The following is a 27,653-nucleotide window of genomic DNA, read 5'->3' as shown; positions in this document are numbered from 1 at the left end:
TCGACACTCTGAGTGACACCTCTTGCGTTTTCTCATATTTATGTAGTTTGCTTGCATGATGCCCGGAACAGCGGGGTTGTGCGCTCCCATATGGTCTAGTGGTTAGGATTCCTGGTTTTCACCCAGGTGGCCTGGGTTCAACTCCCGGTATGGGAACGTGTCAGTTTTGAATCCTGCTTTCCAAAAGATCACCACCGTGTACGAAGGAGCCGCATTAAAACTACTCGAACGTGCAAAACGTGCGAGAAGAGGGGGCGCTTATTTCCAGCCGAAACTTCTCGCGTGTGAGACGAGCTGATCATCGCTGCAGGAGGTGGGAAGGTTACTCTGGTAGACAGGGCTGACCTTCGGCAATAAGTTTTATACAAGATGATATTTGCACTTTCTGGAGAGGCGATTTTCTCCACTTCAGTAGCCCGATTTCGTCGATTGCGTGGAGAGGGCTGTAGAATGTGGCGCCTCCTTTCCTGCTCCGTCCATGACAGGCGTGCTGGTCTCTGGAGAGAGAGCACGGTCCATCAGCGCACTCCAATAAAGGCACTGGAAGCAGCTGAATCGCATTGACGAAGCTCAGTGCTGGGCCGCTGGGCACTTCTTACCACCGTTTCCGTAGTGTAGTGGTTATCACGTTCGCCTCACACGCGAAAGGTCCCTGGTTCGAAACCGGGCGGAAACAGACTTCTTTTGTCGCCACGCACAAAAGGGGATTGGGGATTCGCCTAGCACTGTGATCGAACAGACCCACTCACCTCTTAGTGTGGCGGGATCTGCACAGTGCATGTCACAGCGCATCCTGCTTTCACTTCAATGCGCGTCCTGATGTACCCCGGTCTTCTGCGTGACAGGTGGGGACAGGTGACAGGTCCGCGTGACAGGTCCTATACTAACGAGGAAGACATCGCTCTCTCCAACCCCCGGTATCGTGTCCCGACCCACCGTGCTGGAAGGCGACGTGTGCTGTGATTCCTTTACGGAGCAGAAATGACAACCGAGGAGCCGAGAGATCATTTCAGCATTTCGCGTCTGAACGGAAAACACAAACGACCAACTCGGAATGACTTGCCTTTGACGCTTATCAAAGCGTTCTTTGTGCATCGAACAGACCCACTCACCTCTTAGTGTGGCGGGATCTGCACAGTGCATGTCGCAGCGCTTCCTGCTTTCACTTCAATGTGCTTCCTGATGTCGAGTCGTGTGCCGTGCGGAGGCTCTGAAAGCGAGAGCAATGAAAAGGTGCACGACGCTGTGAAAGAAAACAGAGAAGTGAAAGGCAGTCCTTTCTCTAAGGAGGTGAAAGAAAAGCTACTCCCCGTCGGGGAATCGAACCCCGGTCTCCCGTGTGACAGGCGGGGATACTTGCCACTATACTAACGAGGAAGACGTCGCACGCCCCGACCCCCGGCATCGTGTCCCGACCCAGCGTGCTGGAAGGCGACGCGTGCTGTGATTCCTCTACGGAGCAGAAATGACAACCGAGGAGCCGAGAGAACATTTCAGCATTTCGCGTCTGAACGGAAAACACAAACGACCAACTCGGAATGACTTGCCTTCGAGGCTTTTCAAAGTCTTCTTTGTGGACGACGACTGCACCGCCTAGCAGATACAAATGGGTTGTACAACTTTGAACTAGCAAATGGAAGAGGGCTAAGCCCCCTCTCTTTTAGCCCAGGTTCGATCTGTCTCCCAGAATCACCAGGGCGCACGCACACACACACACCCGTGCCGTTGAAGTGCTCTGCTTCATTTCTAAGGGCAACTCAACATTCACTCCTACCCCGAGTGCAGAAAAGACAGCGTCCGCAGCAACAACAGCTCAGGTCTCTGCACAGGAGCTAAGCTGCCCCCATCTCCCCTGCTCTGCGGCTCCTGCGGAGTGGAGTCCAGCCTGGAGCCGTGTTTGCAGGCGGCAGCTCCCCGCGCTATGTCTGTGCGTCGTGTCCAAGAGCTCCTGGGAGGAAGAGAGAGCCCTCCCACTCGGGGGCTTTTCCATGGTCTGTGTGAGGAGGGGCGGGTGTGTCCAGTAGCTTATCGAGCGGAAGCCTGGGGCGGCGGAGAGCTGTGATTGTGCAGACCTTGAGGTGTCACCTCTTTGTCTGCTTTCCCGCCCCCCCTCCGCCCGAGCTCTGCTCCAAAGTAGCCCGGCAACCCCTCACACCTGCACGTGTCACAACCTAAGGTGTGGTCATGAGACACCCATGGGGTGTCGTTCCTTTCTTGCTAATTGTTTCCTGCCCGTCACAGGCAGGAGTCCATGCGAGGAAGATGCGCTGGACAGAGCTCAGAGGGCGCACCTGGGTGGCTTTCCTTCTGAGTGACGTTCCTGCAACACTCTCCCGCTCCTCTTGGTGCGCTCATGCCGCAACACAGGAAGGCTGGAGCAGGTGGCTGTGGGCTCCGCGCACCGCCGAAATAGCTCAGTTGGGAGAGCGTTAGACTGAAGATCTAAAGGTCCCTGGTTCGATCCCGGGTTTCGGCATTTTGTTTCATCACGCCCTTTGTTCCTCTCTCCAGCGCCCCCTGCCTAAAGTGACGCGTCCCTTTCTCAGCCCGAAACGCAAGCGAGACACCAGCAGCGGTCCCTGCAGGTTTCCGTAGTGTAGCAGCTATCACGTTCGCCTAACGTGCGCAAAGTCCCCGGTTCGAGACCGGGTGGAAACAGCCTTGTTTTGCACGCTCCTGTACTTCACAGAGGTCTTGAGCGACCGGTCATTTGTTCCCAATGTGTTTCCGGTGCCTTCATGCACTCTTGTACCAAACGCACGTTCCTTCTGTACGCGGAGCCGATCATTTGCAATTGGGCTGTGCCGACAGACCAGGACGAGCTCTGTCGGCTCAAAAGCAGCGCAGGACCTGCAAGAACAACAGAAAGATTAGCATCCAGCGGGGGCCTCTTAGTGAGCCCAAGATCTCATCAAGAATCGGCTCCAGCAACAGGGCTGGGCGCATTGTTCCATTCTCCGACCACTCTCAGTGTAAACAAGTCCCTCCTGGTCTCTGCTTGAAATGCACTTTCCTTCGTTTGCTTTGGTGTAACTGGCTTCCCCTGCATGGGCGAATGTGAAGAAGATCCTTAGTAAGTCACTGAAGAAAACCGAGAAGAGGTCGGAGTGGCCTCTGTCGTTCATCAACGATCCAGTCAGGCAGTACTCCTCTGTAAAGCGCCGTTCGTTCACATCGATTGGCTTTTTTTTGCCTTCATTCATGCAAGTAGTAAAAGCAGACGCCCCTCTAGGGAGCCTGTCAGTACCCGGAGTTTTCCCCTTCTGTAAGCTCCAAATAGCCTCTCAGCTCTTCTACTGTCAAATCCTCCTCAAGTACTTCCCTATCTTCTTCACTCAAAATGTTTTCTAGCTTTGAGGTAAAAAAATGAATTTCTTCATCCTTTACCTCTGTAGAGCTGTACAGTCTTGTGTAGAAGTGTCACGCCCTATGCAGCCAGAGGGCGGTCCTTCCCTGTCCTGTCCCTTGTTTCTGGTCTGCTGTCTTTCCTGTCCCTCTCTTTCCCTTTGGCTAAATATTTCCGGGTCTTGCACTCTGTCCTCGCTCAGCACTGACGTTTGGATGTCCTGAGACCTGCCTAGCACCAGGGCGCCCCACATCCGCTCCCTGAGGGCACAGGTTTCTATACGGCATTCCTGAACTATTTGCACTAATGAGCCCGGGCCTTTTTCCCGTCTCGCCGCTACGCATATGGGTCTTTTTCCGCCCTCCTGCTACCTACGGTTAGGTCCCTTGGACGTCCGTGACAAGAAGGCCTCAATGCAGGAGAGGATAGCACTCAGCTCTGTACTCTCTCTTCCCTCCTCATCAACTACACTTTCCATGACAGACTTGGAGCCTACCACTTTCCTGAAAAAGAAGCGAGTACACTTCTCATTTTCTTCCAAGAACTGCACTCAGCTTCTTAACAGCACTCCTCGACTACTTTCTTCCGCTATGCTCCAGACATCCTTTTTTAAAAGGGTGATATCCTCGAGCACATCGAAGCCACTGTGCAGCATCGTGTAGAGACGCTGCAGCTGCCTCTGTTTCCTGGCTAACACTCCTCTCCGTCTGGCAGCCTTCCTTCCCTCAGCCATGAAAAAGACCCTCGTCCTCACCTTCACCTCCTCCCACCATCCTCCTACTGACCCATACAGACACTGCAAGGACAGCCACTGTGATAGTTTCTCCTTGTAGCAGGATACTACCCCGTCATTCTCTAGCAGCTTTGTGTTGAGTTTCCAGAGGCCTGGGCCAAAGAAAGTCCCGCCCTGGAGTTCCACTCTACACCCTAAAGCTTGATGATCTGAGAAGAAGACAGGCTGAAGAGTGACCCCAACAACTTTCACTCTCTCTGAGGCAAAGCAATAGTCAGTTCTGGAGCTGCTATTCCTCCCTGACCATGTATATCCTGCTGTTGTGGGATATATACATCTATATGTGTCTGAGAGTTTTAAGTCTTGAACTAAGTTTTGCAGGGCCAGTGAGCTGGAATCCAATTTTATCGGCCTTTTGGCTAAGATCAAGTTCAAGTGGCATGCCCGCAGTTCCTGTCTTTCCAAAGTTCTAGAAGGCGATCGAAGATCCTGAAGAGTGCTTGAGCTGGTATCGCCCTAGGTTGAGCCTAGGGGGTTAAGGCCAAGCAGCAGCTGAGCTGGGTGGGATCCGGCAGCAACGTTCTCTCTCTCTGCTCTCTCCTCTCCCCTCCCCCTTTCTCTTGCTCCGCCTCCTTGGCCTCTTGGCTGGGAGTAGGTACTCGTGGCCTGCCCGCAGTGCTTGCTTTCTTCCTCGAGACTCGGAAGCTCTATCCGCTTCTTCTCTCTCTCTCTGCCTCCTTGGCCTCTTGGCGGGGAGTAGGTACTCGTGGCCTGCCCGCAGTTCTTAGTTTCTTCCTGGAGACTCGGAAGCATTATCCGCTCCCTCTCTCTCTCTCCTCCTGCGCCTGCACCTAGCTGGGCTTTGCCCACAAGGACAAAGGCCAGGGCTCCCTCGCTGCTCCTTTAGCAGCTAAACCCTCCTCTCCACAGGACCTTGCTCTCTCTCTTTCTCTCCTTTTTTCTTTTTTCTCCTTTCCAGATGGCAGACAAGAAGACACTGATCCGGTTCCACTGGACCAAGAAAACAGAGACGATGCCAACTGTGAAATCCTTTTTCATTACCTTCCTGAGAGGGATCCTGCAGTTGGTGGCCGGAGATCTCTACTGCCTGCAAGACAACAAGGCAGAGAGATACATGGAGGCCTACATGGCCACGGACGCCTCATATGAAAAGGCAACGAAAATGATCAGAGAAAAAGGTAAGCACCCCGGTTTCTCTGATTTCAGGCCGGAGCCTATGAGGAAGACAAACCAGAGGACCATCACAGTCCTCACATACAACCCCTATGAACCAATGGAACTGGTAACAGCGTACCTAGGGAGGTATGTAACTGTGGTGGGCAAACCGACGGAGATCAGGGACAGTTGCGGCGTCTGGTATGGCAAACGCCAGTACCGAGTCCTCCTGAAAGGACCCAGAGGGCGTCGACGGTTTCCAGCACCCCCCGGCCCGCTTCAACATCGGAGCCGACAGGGGGTACCTTTACTACCCCAGGATGCCACAAGGAGAACACGTGTGACATCGTCAGATGTCACAACTGTAACAAAGAGGGGCACCTCCTTCACCAATGCAAGGTAAGCAAACCTTCATTTGCGCAGGTGGTGGAAGCCGGCGGGCAGAAACCGGTCTCAAGACAAAGGGAGAGAGGTGAGAACAAAGAACCCGCACCTCCCCCGCAGAGAACCGAAACTGCCGAGGCCACACCCCCAGCTGCACCAGTGCCACAAGATGGCTGCCAGGACGACGGACAAAATGGCCGACCGGAGAAAGGGCCCTAATAACTCCCAGCAAGAAGGGAAAGAGAAAGCGGGAGAAGAGATGCAGGGCGGATCCACCTTCGGAAGGACAAAAGAAAAGAGTGGTAAGGGAGAACCGTTTCCTCGTCCTAGAGGAAACGGAACTTTCTTCCCCCGAGGCCCAGTAACAACCGGAGGAGGCAGCCCAGGAAATGGAAACCCTCCCCCCCAAGGCCCAAAGACGACAGGAAGTGACAGCCCAGGAAACAGAACCCCCCTCCCCCGAGTCCCACGGACAACAGGAGGAGGCAGCCCAGGAAGAGGTAACCCCCTCCCCCGAGGCCCAGGGACAACAGGAAGAGGCAGCCCAGGATGTCGGAACCCCCTCCCCCGAGGCCCAGGAACAACAGGAAGAGGCAGCCCAGGAAGTGGAGCCCCCTTCCCCCGAGGCCCAGGAGCAACTGGAGGTCCCCGAAACTCCTGGAGAAAGGGAAGAAAAAACCCTTCCCAAAGCGGTGGCGGAGAGTATCCTCGAGGAAGACGAGGATTACTTTGAAGCCGCCCTGGAGCCGGGACTGATGGTAGGGCTGGACCTGTCCAGCATGTTTACCTTTCAGTCCCCAGCGAGACCTGGAGGGAGCCCAGCATATTCCCCCCAGGACCCAGACAAGAGGAGCTACATCTAGGCTAAACAGTGCCCAGATGTAGACTCCCAAGTTTTTCACTGTAAGCACAAAGAGAGGAGGTTCAACTTTCACTTGTTTAATCATGATTGTGAAACTTACCTTTCTAACAACTAAGGTGAGAGGGCTAATAGACCCGTTGAAAAGACGGGGAGTTTTTCATGATCTGGCCTCTCAGTTTGTTTCTTACAGGAGGTCCACCTGAAGGATGAAAGCGACAAGCTGACATTCACCAGGGAATGGATGAAGGGAGAATCATGCTGGAGTGTAGGAGGGGTCCACTCTTCCGGAGTGGGAATCCTCCTCGGAAACCCAGAGATGACGCTGGTTTCCTCCTTCCCGGTGGTGCAGGGCCGGATCCTGGTCGCACACATCGACTGGAGGGGGCAGAAGTTGAGAGCAATTAACGTCTATGCTCCAACAGAACCCTCTATCCTGAAGGAAGTGTTTGCTGACCTGGCCAGCTGCTGCACCACCAACAGACAGGTGGTGCTTGGCGGGGACTTCAACGTCGACCGGGAGAAGGGGAGCGACGCTAGCTCGGCAGAGCTGGAATCGCTACTTAAGCAGTTCTCCCTAGTAGACGGCTTCAGACGGTGTCGCCCTAACGACGCCGGAACAACCTGGAAAAACTCCCGGGGAGTGTGCAGCCGCCTGGACTACATCTTCCTGCACACGACCTGCTCCCTGGAGTCGGCGACGGTGTCCCCGGCGTGGTATTCCGACCACGAGCGCTTGACGGTGGTGGCTAACACCAGCCTGCCGGCATTTGGTCGTGGGTACTGGAAGCTGAACCGGGAGATACTGGAGGAAGACGACTTCAGGGCACTGTTCCGGAAAGACTACGCGAGCTGGGGCGATCTGAGAGACGGCTACAGCTCCGTGGTGGAATGGTGGGAGTCAGTGAAAGACAGGACCCGAACCCTGGCGCAGACGTACTGCAGACGGAAGGCGGCCAGGGAGAGGAAGGAAGCTGCACGACTCCAGAGACAACTAGAGGAGGAGTACAGCTCGGCTAACGGGGGAGGAGCCTTCAATTCAGCCCGGGCACGGGACCTGAAGGAGAGGCTCCGCAAACTCAATCAGGTCCGAGGAGCCCAGAAAAAGAGGGTGATCCACGGCCTGAGACGGGGAGATGGAGAGGAAGTGCTGGACGAGAGCGACAAGGTAGAAGCGGCCACCGCTTTCTACACGGAGCTCTTTTCAGAAAAGCAGACGGAGGTGGAGGCAGGCGATGCTTTTCTGGAGGAGCTGAAGGCACGAGTACCTGAGGAGGTGAGGGAGGACTTGGAGGGTCCGATCGCGGCCGAGGAGCTGAAGGCGGCGCTCTTGTCCATGGAGAATGGCAAGGTGCCAGGGCCGGACGGAATCCCCAAGGAATTCTACACCTGCTTCTGGGACACCCTGGCGGCAGATCTGGTGGAAGTGGCGCAGGAGATTTTCCGCTGGGTGAAACTCGGAGACACCATGAGGGAGGGCATCATCTCCCTGCTCTTCAAGAGCCCTTAGCAGAGACGGTGTGACGGGACCCTGGAGATACCGGGAGGCGCGGGGGAAACCCAGAAGATCTCCCAGTACGCCGACGACACGACGCTGTTCCTGAGGTCGGACAGGGGGTTGAGGAGGGCCCTGCAGGTCATGGAGCAATACTCCAGAGCCTCGGGGTCGAAACTCAACCGCCAAAAGAGCAAACTGAAGTTCTTCGGGCCCTGGAAGTACAGGACGACGGCGCCGGAGGGTCTCGTGCTCTGCACGGAGCCCCTCAAAATACTGGGGGTTTCCTTCCAGAGCCAGGACAACGAGACCAACAACTAGACCAAGAGGATCGCCAAGGTGAACGCGAAGCTGGGTCTGTGGAAAACGCGGTCGCTGTCCTACACAGGGAAAGTGATGGTGTTGAAAGCAGACATCCTGCCGGCTTTGGTTTACCTGGCGGTGGTGTACACGCTGCCGGCCAGACTCAGACGAGCGCTGCAAGGGATGATCTTCGGCTTCGTCTGGGACGGCAAGTATGAGTACATCACGGATGTGTCAGCCGGTCGAGGAAGGGGGTCGAGATGTCCCACATTTCCCCATGAAACTCGACTGCATCTTCTACTGCAACCTCTGTCGGGCGCTGCGGGAGCCCATCAGACCTCAGGAGGAGGACGAAGCGCCTAGTCGCCAAATGGGGTTTCCCCACGGCGAGGGAGCGCTGGAAAGGACTTTGGGCCCTATACAGGGATTAAAGGACAATAGCAAGTGCTAGGTTTGGAGGGACTCTGTTAATTGCGCAAATTCGCCCCCACTTGCAAAGATTGATAACGGACAATCAATCTCCGTTCCGCCGTTGTTTTTTATTACATGGAGTGTTAATATGTGTGAGATGTTCCTTTTGAGATGTTTTTTTTGCGGAATAAAGTATATTTTGTAGAACAAAAAAAATCTTATGCCAAGGTTTACAAGTTATCTGTTGAACTACATTCTAATAGGTGTGGTCACATTCCAGGTCATTTGTTTACGTTTTTGTTTCTGGAGCAACTGTTAGATGAAATGTGCTAATATGTAACCTAACTCCAGTGTGAATAACTAGAAGAGGGGAGCAGCTCCATTCCAGACCAAGGGAGCTTTGAGATTGGCTGGGCCAGATCTCTCATTTGCATATCTGATTTGGAAATACAACACTAAACCCCCTTCTTGCATGGATTTAACTTGCACTCAAGAGTCCCCTACTGTGTATTGCTACTTATTTTTTATGATAAGTGGTGATTACCAGTTGACAGGTTTTATTTGTTGAATTATAAATGTTTCTGTATTATCACCCTGAATGGCCTGTACTCACGGTTTGGTAGGGTATGTGTTTTCATTTCTTTGACCAAATGGAATTTTTGCTCTTTTAGTATTTGTCTAGAAGGCTTTCTGAAGTCAGGAAGCCCATTTATTTGGTGAAAAAAGATTCTGTATTAATATTAATATTTCTCATATAACATAAATAGGGTCTTCTATGAATAAAAAGATCTTGCACTTGGACATCTTAATAAAGCTGTGTGCTTCCATACAATCGAGCAGTTTTGATTCCTAATATTTGACCTTAGGTGTGGGAATGGGTCTTTTTTGCCATTTGATTTCCAATTGATCAGCACAGTATAGAAAATAGACCCATAAAGTAACCTCAGCAGTGACAAATGTGCAAAAAGTGATCACTTGTTTTCGCCCGCTTTCAAACTGAAACCCTTTGGTGTGTTAAGAGAATGTGATAACCACTGCACTGCGCAAGGTGGGAATGGGTGACTTGCAGAGAGTGTTGAACTTCAAGAAACGACTTCCCTCAGGAATATATTACCACATTCTGAAGAGGAGATTTTCTCCATTTCTGTAGTCTGACTTCCTCTTTTGCTAGAGAGCTGTAGAATGTGGAGTCACCTATCCAGCTCTGGGAGCAGTGTGTTACTGCCGGATGAGCACAGTAAATTAATACAGCAGAATAAACACACTGTGAGTATTTGAAGGGAATTAACAATCTTTTACGTCTCGCCATGTTCAATGCTGCTGTCATTTCTGTAATATTGTGATTATCACGTTCATCACACATGCGCAAGATCCCCTGTTTGAAATTGGACAGAAACAGGTGTCTTTTTATCTTCTCACATTTTGCACTCCCGCCAGTGTTTTATGGATCTTGTTTTGTTTTATTGCAAGAATTCGAATTTCCTGTGTCATTCATGATCACATCAAACAGCCAGCAGATCATGTCACCTTTCAGATAGTCATTCTTCTGCTTCCTAAATTTCCTAGAGACAGGTCTTTTCAGCAGAACTGACAAACGTGGCAAAGCAACCTGATAAGACCAGGTCCTAGAAGTCACTACCCAGTCAGTTACTACTGCCAAAATGCAAGCCCTTCCTCCAGCCTGAAGACGTTGATCCTACATTACTCATGAAGAAGATGTATCTACCAAACCTCAGAGAGCTGAGCTGGATCACTACCCTTCTGAATGACATTGCAGTAACACTCTACCACTCCTCTTCGTGCACTCATGCTGGAACTTTGGGAGGCTACTGCAGACAGCAGAGGTTGGATCGTACACAGAGGTTGAAATAGCTCAGCTGAGAAAGCCTTAGACTGATGCTCTAAAGGTCCCTGGTTCAATCTGGGGTTTTGGCATTTTGTTTCGTTGCGCCATTTGCTCCTCTCTGCAATACCCTGTGTCCAAAGTCACACTTCCCTTTCTCAGCCTGAATCCCAAACTAGAGTCTTTGTGTCCTTGAGTCCCTCTTTTACCGAAAAGTGATGAAGTACAGAAATAACTTAACATGTTTTGCACTCCTTATGGTGTTTTATGGTGGGACCTGTATTTCTCTATGAATTTCCTTAGTGACAGCCCATTTGTTTTCAATATATTTCTGGTGACGTTATTACAGCCGTCTCCCCTGGTGGCTTGTTTTCATATCCCACTTCTGACAATGACTTTTCTTATGTCACTTTGATAGGAGTACAATTGGAAAAAAAACTAAAATGTGTGTAGTTGTTTCCATATCAAACCTGTCTTCCATTTTATACAGTATTCCACAGGAGTGAATCAATTCCTTGTTTAATTTTGCAAATTACCCTACTGTCAAAAAATCAAAATTCCCATGTAGCCAAGGAGTTGCTGAAAAGCAACTTCACTTTGATGTTTTGTGTTGTTATAACTAATTCATCTCCTTTAAAAAAAATAGATTTCTGTAGAAGAAAGGTGTCTCACACTACAGTTTAAATTGTAAACAGGTCATAGAAAAAGCTCCTTAGCTCCCTGTCGGGAATCAAACCCCACTCTCCTGTATGACAGGCAGGGATTCTCACCATGGTTAAATTGCAACCGTAATAATATTGACAACATTAATAAATGCATATATAATTGAAATTGAAAACACATCTAACACAGCATCTTTTCTGGTTATATACCACAATGCATTGCTGATATTTGTTGTTTGCCATTTAGGTTAAATACTGTCATGTTTTTCTCAGCAATCGTCTTTTGATGCGTAAGTATAAATAATGATAATACTATTTGAATACATACAGGTCTTAATATTATTTTGATTAAAATAGGAACAAGTTATAGGTTTATTCCATGCTGAAAAAAAGAAGAAAGAGAACACAATGTTTCGGCCGTGGAGCCTTCTTCAGGTGTGAGAGAGACAGGGCAGTAGGCAAAGGTAAAGTAGCGGGAGAACAAAGGTTGGGAGGGAGGAGGAGTGAGAGGCGGGAGCAGGGGACAGAAAGAGAGGCCAATCAAGAGGTGTGAAGTCAGAATGGGTGCAGAGAGGTGTGAAATGAAACTTCCAATGAATGGAGAAAATTTAAAAGAACAGTAGTCTGTCGTTAAGGGAAGGGAGAATGTGTGATCCTAGCTGCAGAATAATTTTAGTTTCTGTGGTCTTTCTGATGTATGAGTTCGGAAAACTGTCTTTGAGAACACAGACGGAGAGATTAGAGTGGTCGTGGCCGTCAGAGGTGAAATGAGAAACAATGGGCTTGGAGAGATCTTTAATCTTCACAGCCCTGACGTGTTCTCTGAAGCGGTCTCCGAGTCTCCTTCCTGTTTCTCCAATGTAGATGGCTGGGCATTTACTGCAAGAGATACAGTAAATAAGGTTGCTGGAGATACAAGATGCTGTCTGGGTGATCCGGAATTGTCCTGAAGGGCCTTGAATGAGTGTGGTGGTGGCTGTGTACTTGCAACTAATACAGCGAGCTCTGTTGCAACGGAAAGTGCCTGGTGTGGATGGTTGTTGAGGGCGGTCAAGGGAGCTGTGAACAAGGAGGTTACGCAGATTAGGTGGTCAGCGGATATGAGATGATAGGGCGATCAGAAAAGAGGGCCCCAATGGAGGGATCATCCTGTAGGATGGAAAAGTTGTGGTTAATGGTCCTGGGGATAGGAAGTGTGTTAGGGTGGTAAGGAAGCACCAGAGGAATGCGGTTGTTACGGCGAGAGTTCCTGATCAGGTTGATGGTCTGGGGGTGTTTTTGGCTCGGGCAAGGGCCCTGTCAATCACACTGCTGGGGTATCCTCTGTTGATAAAAAATGAGTACATTTCGAGGGCTTTGAGTGGACAGTTGGTAGACAAGTGGATGTCTACGGGGGTAGTTGATAGACAAGTGGATGTCTAGAAACGGAAGAGTGGTGGAAGATATGTTAACCGTATATTTGAGGGACGGGTGGAAGTTGGTGAAATGGTGCAGGAAGAACTCAAGCTGATCGTTGGAGCATGTGGCGGCACCAACGCAGTCATCAATATATTGTTTGTAGAAGTCAGGGACATAGCCAGTGTAGGAAGCGAAGAAGCGTTCTTCTACCCAGCCGACAAAAATGTTGGCATAGCTGGGTCCCATTCTGGTGCCCATGGCAACTCCACTGACCTTTTGGTAAAAAAGATTATTGAAAGAGAATGCGTTCAGTGTGAGGACCAATTCTGCAAGGCGTACCATGGTGTGGGTGGGTGGATCAAGCACTGTGCGTTTGTCCAGCGTGTGCTTGAGGGCTGTAAGGCCGTCATTATGGGGAATGACGGTGTACAGAGATGTGATATCCATGGTAAAAATGTGGCATTCGGTACCCTGAAATTGGAAACCATTGAAAAGTTGGAGCGCGTGGTTGGTGTCTTTGATGTATGAGGGAAGATCTTCAACCAGCGGTCTCATGAGGCTGTCGAGAAAGGCTGAGATGTAAGTAGTTGGACAGTTACATGCTGATACGATGGGCCGTCCAGGGGTGTCCGGTTTGTGGATTTTGGGGAGGAGGTAAAATTGAGATACCTGTGGATGTTCCATGATGAGCCGGTTCACCTCCTGGGGGAGCTCGTTACCGCTGATAAGAAGGGAAATGGTGGATACCACTTCCTTTTGGTAGTCAGTGGTAGGGTCCTGTTGGAGACGGAGGTAGGCAGAAGTGTCAGTTAGTTGTCTAGAGGCTTCAAAGACATATAGATCCTTATGCCACACCACAACAGCACCTCCTTTGTCCGCTGGTTTGATGACGATATCAACCCTGTTGCGGAGAGACTGGAGCGCCTGATTTTCTCCTTGGGTGAGGTTAGACCTATGTTTACTGGGTATAGAGAGTGCCTTGGGAGCTTGATTAGTGCATTGGTTGATGAAATAATCAACTGGTGGAAAACGGCCAGAGGAGGGAGTCCAACAGCTCTGTTTGGGATTAATGTTGTTAATGACATCAATAACCGGGTTGTTATCAGCTGCCTGTGAAGAGGAATTGTCGGCAAAATGTGCTCTGAGACGGATCCTGCGGTAAAAGTGGTTAAGGTCGACATTGGTCTGGGGGATGTCCAGCTTCCTTGGAACTGGTACAAAACTGAGCCCTTTGCTGAGGAGGGATCGCTCATCCTAATGTAATCGCTCATATAATCGCTCATCCTAACATGTAAATCTTTATACATGTTATTATACACATAAAGTAAACTGCATGACTAGAACCAATTCTGTTCTAATCAACCATAAGTAAGAGTAATTATAGTCAACATTTAGTTGACTAGACTAAATCAAAAGTGGGTGACTACAAAGTAACTAATAGACATTTTAGGAACAAGTACAGGTTTGTTCCATGCTGAAAAGAGAAGAAAACGCAAAGTGTCAGCTGAGGAACCTTTAACAGATGTCACATGCTGACGCAGTTACCTACTTCAACTAATAGACATTTCAGTTGACTTGACTAAGACTATGATTAAATCAAAAACTAAAGTGGTGACTAAAGCGGTGTATTTTTAAGTCACCTGACTGGATAAAACCCTTTCCACACTGACTGCAGCTGGAAGGTCCCTCTCTGGTGTGATTAGGTGCAGTGGCTCTGTAGCTAAGGATGTATATCTGTGGGTGGAAAGTTGCTGGTTCAAATCCCACAGCTGGCAGAGAAATCCTATGCTGGTGGGCCCCTGAGCAAGGCCCTTAACCACAACTACACCAGAGATGCTGACCCCTAGCTTCTCTTCCTATCTGTGGGCCTCATAGTGAGAGTGTTGTGAGAAGACAAAATCCTAATGTGAGAAAGTGATCTTATCTTATGCGCTGGTGGTGTCTTAAGGTGATTCAGTCACTAAAACTCTTCCCACGCTGACTGCAACAATTTATTTTCAAAGTTTATTTATCAAATGCACAACAACAGAGCATGCAGCAGTAGTTGCTGGCAATGAAATGTCTTTTCTGCAAGCTCACAAAAATCACAAGAATCACAGAAATCACAAAAACACAAAAATCACAAAATTGAGATTATGAAAATAAGGTTACATAATAACAGATGTAATAGAAATTGAATAAAACTCAATATGAGTAGAGCTGCTATGTGTCCATGGTATATGCAATATATACAAGTAGTGCGGTTATGCCGAATACAGTGAAAACTGTGTGTCCATGTAGCCATTACAGGTGATTTGCTAAAGGAGCTGGAGGTTGGCTATTTAGCAGTCTGATTGCCTGGAGGTAGAAGCTGTTCCGTAGTCTGTTGGACTTGGACCGAATACTTTGGTACCGTTAACCAGATGGTAGGAGGGAAAATAGTTTGTGACTGCGATGACTGCGGTCCTTGAGAACGGACCTGGCCTTCTTCAGACATCTAGCTGAGTAGATATCCTGGATGTTTTGTAGCTCACAGCCGGTGATGAGCTGTGCTGACTTCACCACCCTCTGCAGTACTTTGCGATCCCGGGCAGAGCAGTTCCCATACCAGGCAGTGATGCAACCAGTCAGGATGCTCTCAACAGTGCACCTGTAGACGTTGGCCTGGATATGTGATGGCATGCCAAACCTCTTTAGCCTACGGAGAAAGAATAGGCGCTGCCGTGCTGTTTTGACCATGGTTTTAGTGTGGTGGGTCCAGGTTAAGTCCTCTGAGATGTTAACTCCCAGGATCTTGAAACTGCTGACCCTCTCCACTGCAGTTCCACTGATGTAGATAGGTGTGTGATCTCCTCCCTAGTGTTTTCTATTGTCTCTCTCCTGTGTGAATGCGCTGATGGGCTCTTAAGTTACTTGAAAGACTAAAACATTTCCCACACTGACTGCAGCTGAACGGTCTCTCTCCTGTGTGAACAAGCTGGTGCCTTTTTAAGTCATGTGATTGACTAAAACTCTTCCCACACTGACTGCAGCTGAATGGTTTCTCTCCTGTGTGAGTGCTCTGGTGGGCTCTTAAGTTACTTGATTTACTAAAACTCTTCCCACACTGACTGCAGCTGAACAGTCTCTCTCCAGTGTGAGTGCGATTGTGGGCTAATAAGGCAGTTGAGACTCTAAAACTCTTCCCACACTGACTGCAACTGAATGGTCTCTCTCCTGTGTGAATACGCTGGTGTCTTTTTAAGTAGTGTGACTGACTAAAATGCTTCCCACACTGACAGCAGCTGAATAATTTCTCTCCTGTGTGAATGCCCTGGTGGACTATTAAGGTTCTTGACTGACTAAAACTCTTCCCACACTGACTGCAGCTGAATGGTCTCTCTCCTGTGTGAATGCGCTGGTGGACTATTAAGGCACTTGAGTCTCTAAAACTCTTCCCACACTGATTGCAGCTGAATGGTCTCTCTCCTGTGTGAATACCCTGGTGTCTTTTTAAGTTGTGTGACTGACTAAAACTCTTCCCACACTGACGGCAAGTGAAAGATTTCTCTCCTGTGCGAAGGTTTTTTGAAATGCTAGACTGACAAAAACGCTGCTCATCCCTGTGTTGTAATGGCAGTTTGTCCACTCCATCTGAGCAAGGTTTTGAGTGATTCTTCCTCATTGTCTGATCATGCTGGGGTTTCTTATTCTGCAAATCCTTCATGGAATGATTTTGCTCTCTGTTCTGAAACTGAGATTTGTTTTCTCCATCGTGTCCTTCAGTGTGCAGCTCAGCAGTCTGAATCACCTGGGGCTCCTTCTTCAGCTCTGCGGGGTCAATCAACTGGGGCTCCATGTCCTTATCTGTAAGATTAAACTCACTCAGTTCTTCTTTGAGCTCTTGTACAGAGACACAGTAAAGTTCATTACAACCTTGTGACATATTGTTCGTGTCCTGATTATTAATCTTCTCTGTAAAAGCATCACATACTAAGAGTCCAGGTGTCCCACTCTCAGGCTCCGTCTTCATCATGGGCACAGAGTCCAGATCCTCCACACTCTGTCTGCTCTCTGTGTGCTGCTCACTGAGTGTCTCTTTCCCTTCTGCAGCAGTGATCTCTGTCTCCTGCATCAGACTGGAGCTCCACTCCTCCTCCTCACTGTGCTGCTGTTCAAGAGGTGCCCTTTCCCCAGCATCAGGGAGAACACTGGCCTCTGAGCCTGAAAACACAGGACAAGAAGACAAGCCCTTTATTATAATAATAATAATAATAATAATAATAATAAACTTTATTATACAGATGCAGCCATTCAAAATGCACGGTACCGACAGGCACTCATGGTGCATTAGTCGGTAGTGAAAAGATTTAATAATTTAATCTCTTTACTGTGCACATTTTAATCCGCTTAGTATTGAATATTTATAGGAAATTTTACCGCTAAAGGGAAATTTTAGTAGCTGAGCATAAAAAGAAGAGGAGCAGAAGAAGGTATATAGATAGATAGAAGGTCATAAATGATATTAATTTAGGAGCATACAGTAGGCTAGTCAAACGTTCTGAGGTCAAATTCTTCCAGGACGACGGCATCGAAAATTTTTGGAGCGCCCTCTCTTTAAAGCCCTTGCCAAATATGAAGACAGTACGTACAGTTATAATTCAAACTGAATTAAAAACTACACATCCCAGTTACCATGGTGGTGCATGTGATCATTGCGTTTAACCAATGAAGGGTGAAAAATCAGTCACATGACTTTGGGGCTGAGTTTCGAAAGCTTAATCTATCAGCAACAAAGCGAAATCTATACGATAGGCTACCTCAAACTGTCAGTTACATGGCTGTGTACATCGCTTAAGCCACTCCTATTTGGCATTTTAGTTATGGAGACAGGAAGACGCACCCCCCCTCCCCCTCCCTCTGAGTGCCTGACTTGTCGCCATCTTTAACCGTTCCGTTTCCGAATCACAGTAGGTACACGTACAAAAATTAGGTCATCCCAGATACAATACATATAGATTTTTGTGGTAAGAGGGAGCAAAACATCAGTATTTACCGCTAGTAATTAGTGTGAGATTTATAGTTGAAATCTGAGCCTAAATATTAAGTTAAAATCTCGACAAAGCAATGTAGGAAATACGCACACAGAAACACACAGAGAAAATAAATCCTTTCTGACATCTAAAATCAGTTTCGATCAAGGTCTCCAAAATGAACAAGAAAACATTTTCAGAGAGCAATTACGGTATGTTTATTTAGAATAAGTGATTTATGAGCAATCTAATTTCTTATTCGTTTAAAACAGTGAAATGTCAGCTGCAAAAGATCGCACCAGAGACAGCACTATCTCTGCCACTCACAGACGTTCAGGAAAGGGTGAATGAAGTAATGTCAAGTACAATACTCCGGTGATCAATAATAACAGTTGAAGGACAAGAAACAAAAGATAGTGAAAACTGAAGCTTTTTAAGGCTAAAACTAAAATTCGTCCTACAAATTAAGGCAAATATAAATTCAGGACGTTAAAGTGCTAGAGGTGTAAAAAATACAAAAATGCACAAGAGCAAAAAGTTTTAGAAATGGAGCAGGTGTTACTTTGAAATAAGCAAACAGAAAAAAGCCATGACTATACATAGTGCAGAAGAGGGATGCAGGAACACTTGCTTAGATATACAAAAAAATCACAAAAAGTGTATATTACAAAAGAACATGCAAACATGTTCATGAACATGTACGTCCATTTCCCTTTGGGATCAATAAAGTCTTATCCATCTCTACACATGAAACAGAGTGAGGAATCAGAAACTTAGCATGCATAAAAAACAGCAATTCTGTCAGGCGTTCTTGTCCATGGAGAATGGCAAGGTGCAAGGTGCCGGGGCCGGACGGACTCCCCAAGGAATTCTACACCTGCTTCTGGGACACCCTGGCGGCAGATCTGGTGGAAGTGGCGCAGGAGATCTTCCGCCGGGGGAAACTCGGAGACACCATGAGGGAGGGCGTCATCTCCCTGCTCTTCAAGGGAGGAGACGCCGCCGACCTCAAAAACTGGAGGCCGATCACGATGCTCTGCGTGGACGTAAAGATCCTGTCCAAGCTCCTGACCGGCAGACTGAGAACCGCCCTCCCCCACATCATCCACAGCGACCAGACGTGTGGGGTGGAGGGGCGATCCGTCAGCTGGAACCTCCAGCTGACCAGAGACGCCATCGCCTGGGCCGAGGACCGGAACGTGCCCATGATGGTGGTCAGCCTGGACCAGGAGAAAGCCTTCAACAGAGTGAACCACAGCTATCTGTTCAGGGTGCTGGAACGCTTCGGTTTCAGAGAGAGTTTCAGCCGCCGGATTCAGATTCTGTACTCTGACGTGGGCAGCAGAGTGAACGTGAACGGAAACCTGGGGGATTTCATTCCCCAGGAATCCAGAGTACGACAGGGCTGCCCCCTTTCACCCCTTCTCTATGTTCTCTTCACAGAGCCCTTAGCAGAGGCGGTGAAACGGGACCCTGTCATCGACGGCCTGGAGATACCGGGAGGCACGGGGGAAACCCTGAAGATCTACCAGTACGCCGACGACACGACGCTGTTCCTGAGGTCGGACAGGGGGTTGAGGAGGGCCCTGCAGGTCATGGAGCAATACTCCAGAGCCTCGGGGTCGAAGCTCAACCGCCGAAAGAGCAAACTGAAGTTCTTCGGGCCCTGGAAGCACAGGACGACGGCACCGGACGGTCTCGAGCTCTGCATGGAGCCCCTCAGAATACTGGGGGTTTCCTTCCAGAGCCGGGACAACGAGACCAACAACTGGACCGAGAGGATCGCCAGGGTGGCTTCGTCTGGGGCGGCAGGTACGAGTTCATCACGAGAAACCGGATGTGTCAGCCGGTCGAGGAAGGGGGTCGAGATGTCCCACATTTCCCCCTGAAACTCGACTGCATCTTTTACTGCAACCTCTGCCGGGCGCTGCGGGAGCCCATCGGCCACAAGTACCAGTACTTTGTCAGGCTGTGGCTCTCCATCCCGATGAGGCACTTGGTCCAGTGGTCAAACACTGGGCCCAAGGCAGAGAGGCTACCAAAGTTCTACACCCACGCTGTCAAGTGGAGCTCTGTACAAAGAGGTGAGGGGGCATCTGGTCACTGACGAAAGGCTGCAAGTTCCCAGACAAGTCTGGGAAAGGATGCAGCCTAAAGAACTGGACAACGAACTGAAGGACCTCAACTGGATGGCCGTACACAAGAGACTGGCTACCAGAGAGGTCCTCTACAGACACTTGCTTACCAGGAACCCGCATTGCCCCCGGGACACGTGTTTCGTCGAGGAGACTCAGGAGCACGTGTTCTGGAGCTGCCCCTTCGCCAAGGCGGTGTGGGGCAGAATGGACAGCACCATGCAACTCCTGGGGACGGGTTGCGGTGCTCAGTTACCAGTATATTCTGCTGGGGCTGGCACCTACCGGACTGGACAGAGGGACGCAGTTCCTGATATGGCTTCTGCTGACCCTCACAAAAAAAGGCCTGTGGGACGCAAGGAACAATCTCATCCGGCACAACATCGAGTGGGGAGCGAGAGAGCTGGAGGAGAGGATCCTGGCGGACCTCAGGAGAAGGATGAAGCGCGACGTTGCTAAATGGGGTTTCCCCACGGCAAAGGAGCGCTGGAAAGGCCTATGGACCCTGTACAGGGATTAATGGTTTACAGCAAACGGTAGGGTTTGGAGGGACTCTCATAATAGCGCAAATCCGCCCACCCTTGCAAAGATTGATAACGGACAATCACCGCCGTTCCGCCGTTGTTTTAATTATGTGAAGTGATGATGTGTGAGATGTTTTCTTTTTGAGATGTGTTTTTTTCAGAATAAAGTATATTTTATAAGAAAAAAAATATGCGAGCTTACTGCCTCCTACGGGCTCTGTATTTGTTAGCGATACAAGACCGGCCGTGGAGAAATGAAGTGAGGAGGGTGTGTACATTAAAAGGCTCATAGCGTCCCTGGAAGGGCTCAAACCACCACCCTTTTTGTTAACAACTGAGCCACAAAGACGCATGTACAGCTTAACACTTCCCGGTCTCAGTGAAAGTGATACACTCCGTAAAATTTCCAGAGATTCATTTATTTTAAAAGGAAAATCACTAACAGCGGCCGAGATCTACTGGAGTTTTTTTCATTCTATACTGCGATTTCTGAAGGGTACCCTGTGAAAATACGAGTTTTGACGAGAAGGGATGGACATATAAGGTCAAAAGGCTTGGGGAATTGAACTTTAAGGTGAAGACTGCGGGTTCAGTAGCAGCAGAACCTGATCAGTATCAATTGACTCCGATATACTTTGAAAATGAACTTGGGGATTTAGAGTCAGACGTGCTACCGTTGCACCATGGGGTACTTAATTTAAAAAAATAGAAAAAACAATCAGTGTTCCTGGATCTGTAATTGAGAACAACACCTACACAAGAGCTGCGCATGAAGAATAAAATGTGGTCTGGGAAGAAAAGACTCTTTGGAAGAGCTGCGCTCTTCACAGATTTTTCTTTGTGAAGCTGATTTGTCTCCTTTGGGGAATTCAAAGGCACAGACAGCCGTGACTTCATGGCCCAATGGTAGCGTGTCTGATGCCAGATCAGGAGGCTGTGTGTTCAAATCATGTCGAGGTCAGCTGTTACTTTTTCAGGTTCTGCTGGTCCTGAACACGGAATTCACACCATGCAGTTGAGTTCTATCTGTACACCACATAGATAATCTAAACAAAATAGAGCAGTACAGGACACGCAGTGTGGAGCTCACACAGGCTTACAGTCTCCAGCATTGGAGTGAAGGGGGAAAAAAAGAACTTTGTTTTTTTTTTAAGTGAAAAGGCACAGTTCACATCTGCTTAACATCACGTCCAACTTTAGAGACAGCTACATCAGATAATGGAATCCCGGAAGTTTCAGATAACTTTTTTTAATACAGGTTCAAGCAAACCTGAAAGTTAATGTGTTTCCGGACACCTTTGTTTTATTAAAAAATGTCTGAAGCCTGAAAATGTAATTTGAAAAAAAAAACCGCTATTGGACATTAGCAGCTGCTTTTAGTAACGATTTGCTATTTCATGCTGGAAAACAAAGGAAACAGACCCAACGTTTGCTTTCAGGTGCGGTTCATTACATAATATACATTATTACTGAGGAGCTTGAATAAAATTTACACGAGCCAGGTAGAAGTCGAACCTACAATCTTATGATCCGAAACCAGACGCGTTGTTTATTAAACCGCTGGCATTTCACATGACCTGAATTCCCCCATAGGGTGCTCAGCGTCGCTACTAGTTATGCACCGCTCCGTCTAAAATTTCAAAGTGAGAAACATGTGTTTTCTGATTTTTTATGAGTTTTAAAATATAATCTCTTTAAATCAGACAAGGGGTTTATGTTTCGCACTGAAATTCCGATTGACTGAGAATTCAAAGAAAGACTGTTTTCTTCCACAACACCGTATAATTATCACATCCACCAAACTCTCCAAACTCTCCAGACCTTGCTGGTTGAGCAATTGCTCCGATAAATTAGGTCACGTATCATGTTAAATCATTTCTTCTCAACAGAACATTTCCTGGTGCACGTTTTCTCCATGAAAAAAAAGACATTTTTCCCTTGCACGATTTCTCATTTTTTTTATCAAAGCGTACAGAAATAAAAAAGAAGAAGAAATAGTGTCGCAAAAGAACTCTGTCGCCCTTGGGAGATGTCAAACGCATTGGACATGAAAAATGCCGGATAAAAGCCAGTTCTCTTCGTTTCTCAGTGTCAGGGCTGCTATGTAAAAGAGGCAATTTGGTCTGAGAGCAGGCTCAGCGCTTACTGAACGCAGATGTCTCAGAGCGGTGTGTCCAAGTGGCTGTAAAAGGTGATGGGTGTCCTGTCACCGTAGCCTAGTTGGTTAAAGCGCTTCTCTATTAAACAAAAGAACCGAGATTCAAATCCCAGCCGTGTCTTTCTTCCTATCTTGCAGTACAGAACGTACCATTTCGGGCAATCACAAAGGGCTTAATTTCGTTAAATGCATGTGTTCATTTCCTTTCTGGAAAACTTGTTTTTTTTTAAATTCACACAGCTTGCGATAAATGAAATTCAATTCTTGGTTAACAGTGCAGAAGAAATATTACCATCTGGAAAAATAAAAGGTAAGAGATTTTTTGTAACCGAAAACTTCTGATTCGAGAAAAGACCACACCAGTCAGTCTCTGTGGCGCAATCGGTTAGCGCGTTCGGCTGTTAACCGAAAGGTTGGTGGTTCGAGTCCACCCAGGGACGGGGTTCTCTTGCGATGTAAACGTTGTTTTTAGTCGATTGGATTTTTCAGCGAAACCATAACCATTTTAATATTTGCAGGAAATGCGAGTGTTTAACACGTGTCAGGGTCACCGAGAAATGTCCAATAATGCCCAACATTGCAACTCCCCAGAAAACCATATTCACCCAAAACAAATTATCGTCGAATCTTCATTTATACTCCAGTTGAATCCTCTGCTGAAATATTTTAAAAATACAATGCAGGTTTGTTTGAGACTTGACAAGCATTGTTAAGATAGCACTGTGCAGTTGGATTTTGATATTTTGACATATTTACCTTAATTTAAAACAAATACTATACAGTCTATTGTAATTTTAAAATATGTGAGCCGAGGATGCAAAAGGGTGAAAGGGAAAGGTCAGAGGGTATAGTAAAAACGAGGTTAGGATTGGTGGAGGTGGTAGGGGTGTTGATGGTTTTTCTCTGTAGAGGATGATTGAGTTTTTTATCCTTCTCTGAAGTGAGAAATTGGAAGAGTTGGGAGTTGAAGGATCTGATGAGGTTAGTTATAAAAGGAAGTTGATGTGGAGCTGTTAGCTGTAAAACTTCCTAACATCTTTGATGTTGTCATCAAAGATAAACTGCAGTAAGCAAAGATAAAGAAAATTATCTTTGTTTACTGACCTGTCTTTCTCACACCTGAAGAAGGCTCCACGGCCAACATGTTATGTTTCCTTTCTTCTCTTTTCAGCATGGAATAACCTTTTACTTGTTCATTTGCAGCCTACGCATGCTGACACAGCTACTCACCTGATATATAACATTCCTATAATCGCAACTATGAATGTCCACTGTGGGTATTTTTTCCATTATTATTTATTTTGGCATTGAAGCATATTTTATGTAATACCGAAGTCTCATAATCACTGAAAAACATTTTTTCATTTAGAAAGAATTTAAAAAATATAAATCACTATGAATTACATTTAACCTGTTCTGATCTAGGTTTTCTATATACTTTAACATGCCATGTTCAGAATGTCACAACGCAGAAATGCAACAGAAGTTTTGTAATTACAAATCTTCTCTTACCTTAGTGTCAGAATACTAAGATGTTTTGGTAACGAGTAAGGAGGGAAAAAGTAATTCAGCAGAAGGGGTGCTATTTTGTTGACTATAAATCCTCACATGCCATGTTCAGAGGGTCATATTAAAAAAAGGTACAGTAAATTTTCTTATACTTCATGATTTTCATAATTTGTTACATTGTGTCTCACACCTTTGTGTCAGAATTCTGAGATGTTTTTTTCTAAACGGGGGCCATCGCAATACAACAGAAAGAGCAATTAGCTTTTCCCTATGAATTCTCTCATACCATATTCAGAGGGTCATATTTTAAAAATGGTACAGCAACATTTCCTGAAGTTCAGGATTTTGAGAGTCTGTTACATTGTGTCTCACACCTCAGTGGCAGAATTGTGAGACGATTTTATAATCAGGAGGGAGGGTCAAAGCAATAAGCAGAAAGTGTCATCACCCTTTGCTCATCCTCCGTTAACCATATATTCTCATATACCATGTTCTAAATGTCCCATTGTAAACTGCTATAATAACATTTCTTGCAAAATGCAAGATTTTGAGACTTCACGTTTTGCCTTTGTCTTATTTACTTGTTGTCTAACATGCCAGTTTGTGTTATTGTGAGTTTTGAAAATTGGTTTTCGATTTTCTGAAATGTGTTTCATATAAAAATGCAATTTGGATAATCATTACTTACATATTCCCCTTTACTGAGGATATGTGCAGTAATCCACTCGGATTAGTATTTTTAAAAATTACTATAAAGAGCCATCTACAGGCGAAAGGCGGCATAACATCACAGCAGCAGCATTTAAGGTGGAACAAAAAACGCGAATAAGAAACTGGCGAATAAGCAGCCAACTTCAGCCTCGGTAATGCAATAGGATTGGGTGAGGTAGAAAAATATTTCTTCCTCTGAATCCAAACATTTTTGTAGGTGTTCTAGGACTTCTCGCCTCAGATAAAGCTGCCAATACATCACTTATTTCGACTCTATCAATATCAGCAGTGTTATCAGTACTGAGCCCTAAGTGTAGGTCCTGTCATCATATAAAAACTTGAATGTATCGACTGCATTCACCTGAAAAAATCTGATAAAATTGAAAAATACATCGGAAACAAATTTGCTTGTTTTTTTTCAGATCCAGAAGAGAATCATCATGAGACTCAAAACAGACCTGTTAGTAGTATAAAGCGACACCTTTCGTCAAACTTTTGACAGGTACCACGCCCCCTTTTCCAGCCAATGGTAGTCTGCGGTGGTTGGCTGTCCCGCCCCCTTGCCAGCCAATGGCGTGTTGTTATTTGTGCATGTCCCACCCCCTCAGGAGCCAATGGTGTGTCGTTGTTGGAACTCCCGCCTCCCCCCCAGCCGGTCGGTCCGGAGCCTCAGGGTCCCAAAGCCCCAAGGCAGTGCATCCCTCGCTTTAGGTGTGTGAAAGTGTGTATTGGTTTGTAAGGGGACCATGTCTGCCGTGGGGTTGAGTGCGCTCTATTATAACCCTAGGAAATCGGGTAGTTACGGCGGCACAGGGAGTCTGGTGCGGGCCGCGAGATCCCGGGGTGTGAGCGGCGCTAGCTAGCCGTGGCCGGGTGGCCGAGTGGTTGTCCGGCCAGGCTGCTTATACGCTGTACAAGCTGAGTCTCAAAAGCAGCAGGGGTGCAAGCACACACACACACACTGACTGCGTAAAGTCTCACGGAAAGAATTCGCAGGACAAACACCATGTGAAATGTGAACCGCTTTATTTCAACAGGGGGTTTTCAAACACAGAAACAGCGCAGCAGCACTTTTTACACAAGTTACAGACTCCAGTTTGCAAGTATGTGAAATGTGAACCGCTTTATTTCAAGTGGGGGTTTTCAAACACTGAAACAACGCAGCACACACGCGTTACTGGCTCCTGTTTGCATTCAACAATTAAATGTTGGTGTGGAAAATTAGTTCGGTACACGTAACCACCACCCCAACATTGCTGAGAAACTTTGCGGCATCTGAAAAAGCATTCATAAACCCCTTCCGCTCCCCGTGTCTAAAGCCATGCGAACCACACTGGGCGATCTGATCTAGCAGGGCAAAAAAATTTGCCTGCGTAATCAGCGGGATGGTGTTACCACAGGTTCTGTGCAAAAGACGCTGTATTTTGGAATACACACTGTAGAACCCCCCAGTGTTGTTTTCTGTTTGGGAGTGTTAAAAAACCTTATTTTAAAACTGCTTAGCTTTTAAAGTTAAAAGCGACTGGTCTGTGCGCGGGTCTATAGGCCGTTAACCACGCCGCTTGACCCAGTAGCGCCACCACAGCCGTAAAGGAAACCGGTGTAACAACATGTCCGTGTAACTTGTTCCGTTCACCTGCAGCCCTGTGTGTAAGGATGCACCACATGTGTGGCGTTTTTATCATAGTTATCGTAGTTTTCTGATTTTAACAGTTTAGATTTCATTGATTGTTGTGTTGAAAAGTCTTTTATTTTTAACACCGTGTAGTTTTCTGATTTTGAGATGTGGATTATTGGCGTGGTAATAAAAAATCTTTTATTTTTTCACACAGCCGCTGTATCGACGAGCGGCGAAACAAATGTGGCGGAAACGTCGGACCCTAAGGTGGTGACTGCATCGGAGACGGCTGTTAAGACCCTGACCAAAGCCAGACGTGTCAAGCCTGCGGAGAAAAATCATAACGCGCCTAAAGACTTGGTGTTGGGTGATGTGCTAGATTCAGTGCGCGGTATTACACAGTCACTATCAACGGCGATCAGTAATGAGGTGGCCAAAAAACGAGCTTTAGAGCATCTAAGAGCGGTTTTAGCCGGTGTACAGACCTTGTTTCCAAAACAGATCCAGGTTTTCATCGCTAACCTCTTAGATATAATTTCTACAGAAGATGCCGCTCTAAGCTCAGGATTTCAGACCATGATGATGATATTTCATGCTTCATTGGTGCAAAACCCCGGTGATAAATGACTAAACATGCGGTCTAAAAAGTGTTTAAAAGACCGAGCACTTGCCAACAGCAAGCGTTTGTACATAAATAAAAGAATTAAACTGGCAAAAGCATGTTTGTTGCGTCGTCAAAGATTCAGAGAGAGGCATCAGATTTCCCAAGGGCCGCCCGAACCACACAATGAGAATGCCGTGGTAGAAAATAACTTAAGGCCCGAGGTTGTTGTAGCAGAACAGGATGTCGGTAACCGAGAACCGGTTGTACTGAACGATCTGAATCAGGTTAGTGGCGGTGCAGGGGCGAATAGAGACCCCTTAGTTTTCCTGGAGCGTATACATAGTTATAACAGGTCTTATAATAATTTTAGAGCAACAGAGCACCATGAAGAATTTCGTTTTGTTAATCTCGACAGAATAACCTCGTATGTACAGGCTATAGACGCTGTGCATGGTGCAGTCCAGAGAATATTGGATGAACTTTCTCCAAACATCGGGGCAAATGATTTTGTATAGCTGCGTTTGACTGCGGGTGGTTTTAACAAGCCCTTGTTCTCACGCAGGAGACATCCCGGAGAATTAAATGCTGCCGATTTTTTAAGCCACATCTCGGACCTCTTACAGAGCCACACAGAGGTTCTCACCGATGACAGCCACCGCTTAGTGGTGACGATAGTTAGGAATATGCAGGGGGGTGCCCGCCGAAGATTTAAATCCGTTCTGTACAGCCGGGTAATTGCTCAGAAAAAAGCGCACCTTATCGACTTACATTACACGGACGGTAATCTGTGTTT

General features: G+C 47.3%; 1 protein-coding gene and 5 non-coding genes across 6 annotated transcripts; 5 read left to right on the top strand and 1 right to left on the bottom strand.

Annotated features, from left to right (window-relative positions):
* The first annotated feature begins 84 nt into the window (after window positions 1–84).
* On the top strand, window positions 85–156 carry trnae-uuc (transfer RNA glutamic acid (anticodon UUC)). Its single transcript has one exon. It is a non-coding gene; the product is annotated as a tRNA-Glu (tRNA).
* Window positions 157–603: 447 nt separating this feature from the next.
* trnav-cac (transfer RNA valine (anticodon CAC)) lies at window positions 604–676 on the top strand. The gene has a single exon. It is a non-coding gene; the product is annotated as a tRNA-Val (tRNA).
* A 1,727-nt stretch (window positions 677–2,403) lies between these two features.
* On the top strand, window positions 2,404–2,476 carry trnaf-gaa (transfer RNA phenylalanine (anticodon GAA)). Its single transcript has one exon. It is a non-coding gene; the product is annotated as a tRNA-Phe (tRNA).
* A 6,882-nt stretch (window positions 2,477–9,358) lies between these two features.
* LOC138243728 (U7 small nuclear RNA) lies at window positions 9,359–9,416 on the top strand. Its single transcript, XR_011192346.1, has one exon. It is a non-coding gene; the product is annotated as a U7 small nuclear RNA (small nuclear RNA).
* A 5,184-nt stretch (window positions 9,417–14,600) lies between these two features.
* On the bottom strand, window positions 14,601–16,790 carry LOC138242807 (zinc finger protein 180-like). Its single transcript, XM_069198361.1, has 2 exons — window positions 16,563–16,790; window positions 14,601–16,435 (listed from the first exon to the last, which is right to left on the bottom strand). The coding sequence occupies exon 2, from the start codon at window positions 16,425–16,427 to the stop codon at window positions 15,456–15,458; it is 972 nt and encodes a 323-aa protein (XP_069054462.1). The 5' UTR covers window positions 16,428–16,435; window positions 16,563–16,790; the 3' UTR covers window positions 14,601–15,455.
* Window positions 16,791–22,784: 5,994 nt separating this feature from the next.
* Window positions 22,785–22,858, top strand: trnan-guu (transfer RNA asparagine (anticodon GUU)). Its single transcript has one exon. It is a non-coding gene; the product is annotated as a tRNA-Asn (tRNA).
* Window positions 22,859–27,653: the final 4,795 nt, after the last annotated feature.

The sequence above is a fragment of the Lepisosteus oculatus genome, chromosome 14 (genome assembly GCF_040954835.1).
Source record: "Lepisosteus oculatus isolate fLepOcu1 chromosome 14, fLepOcu1.hap2, whole genome shotgun sequence".
Classification (NCBI taxonomy): Eukaryota; Metazoa; Chordata; class Actinopteri; order Semionotiformes; family Lepisosteidae; genus Lepisosteus; species Lepisosteus oculatus.
This window is presented reverse-complemented; position numbering and strand designations above follow the sequence as displayed.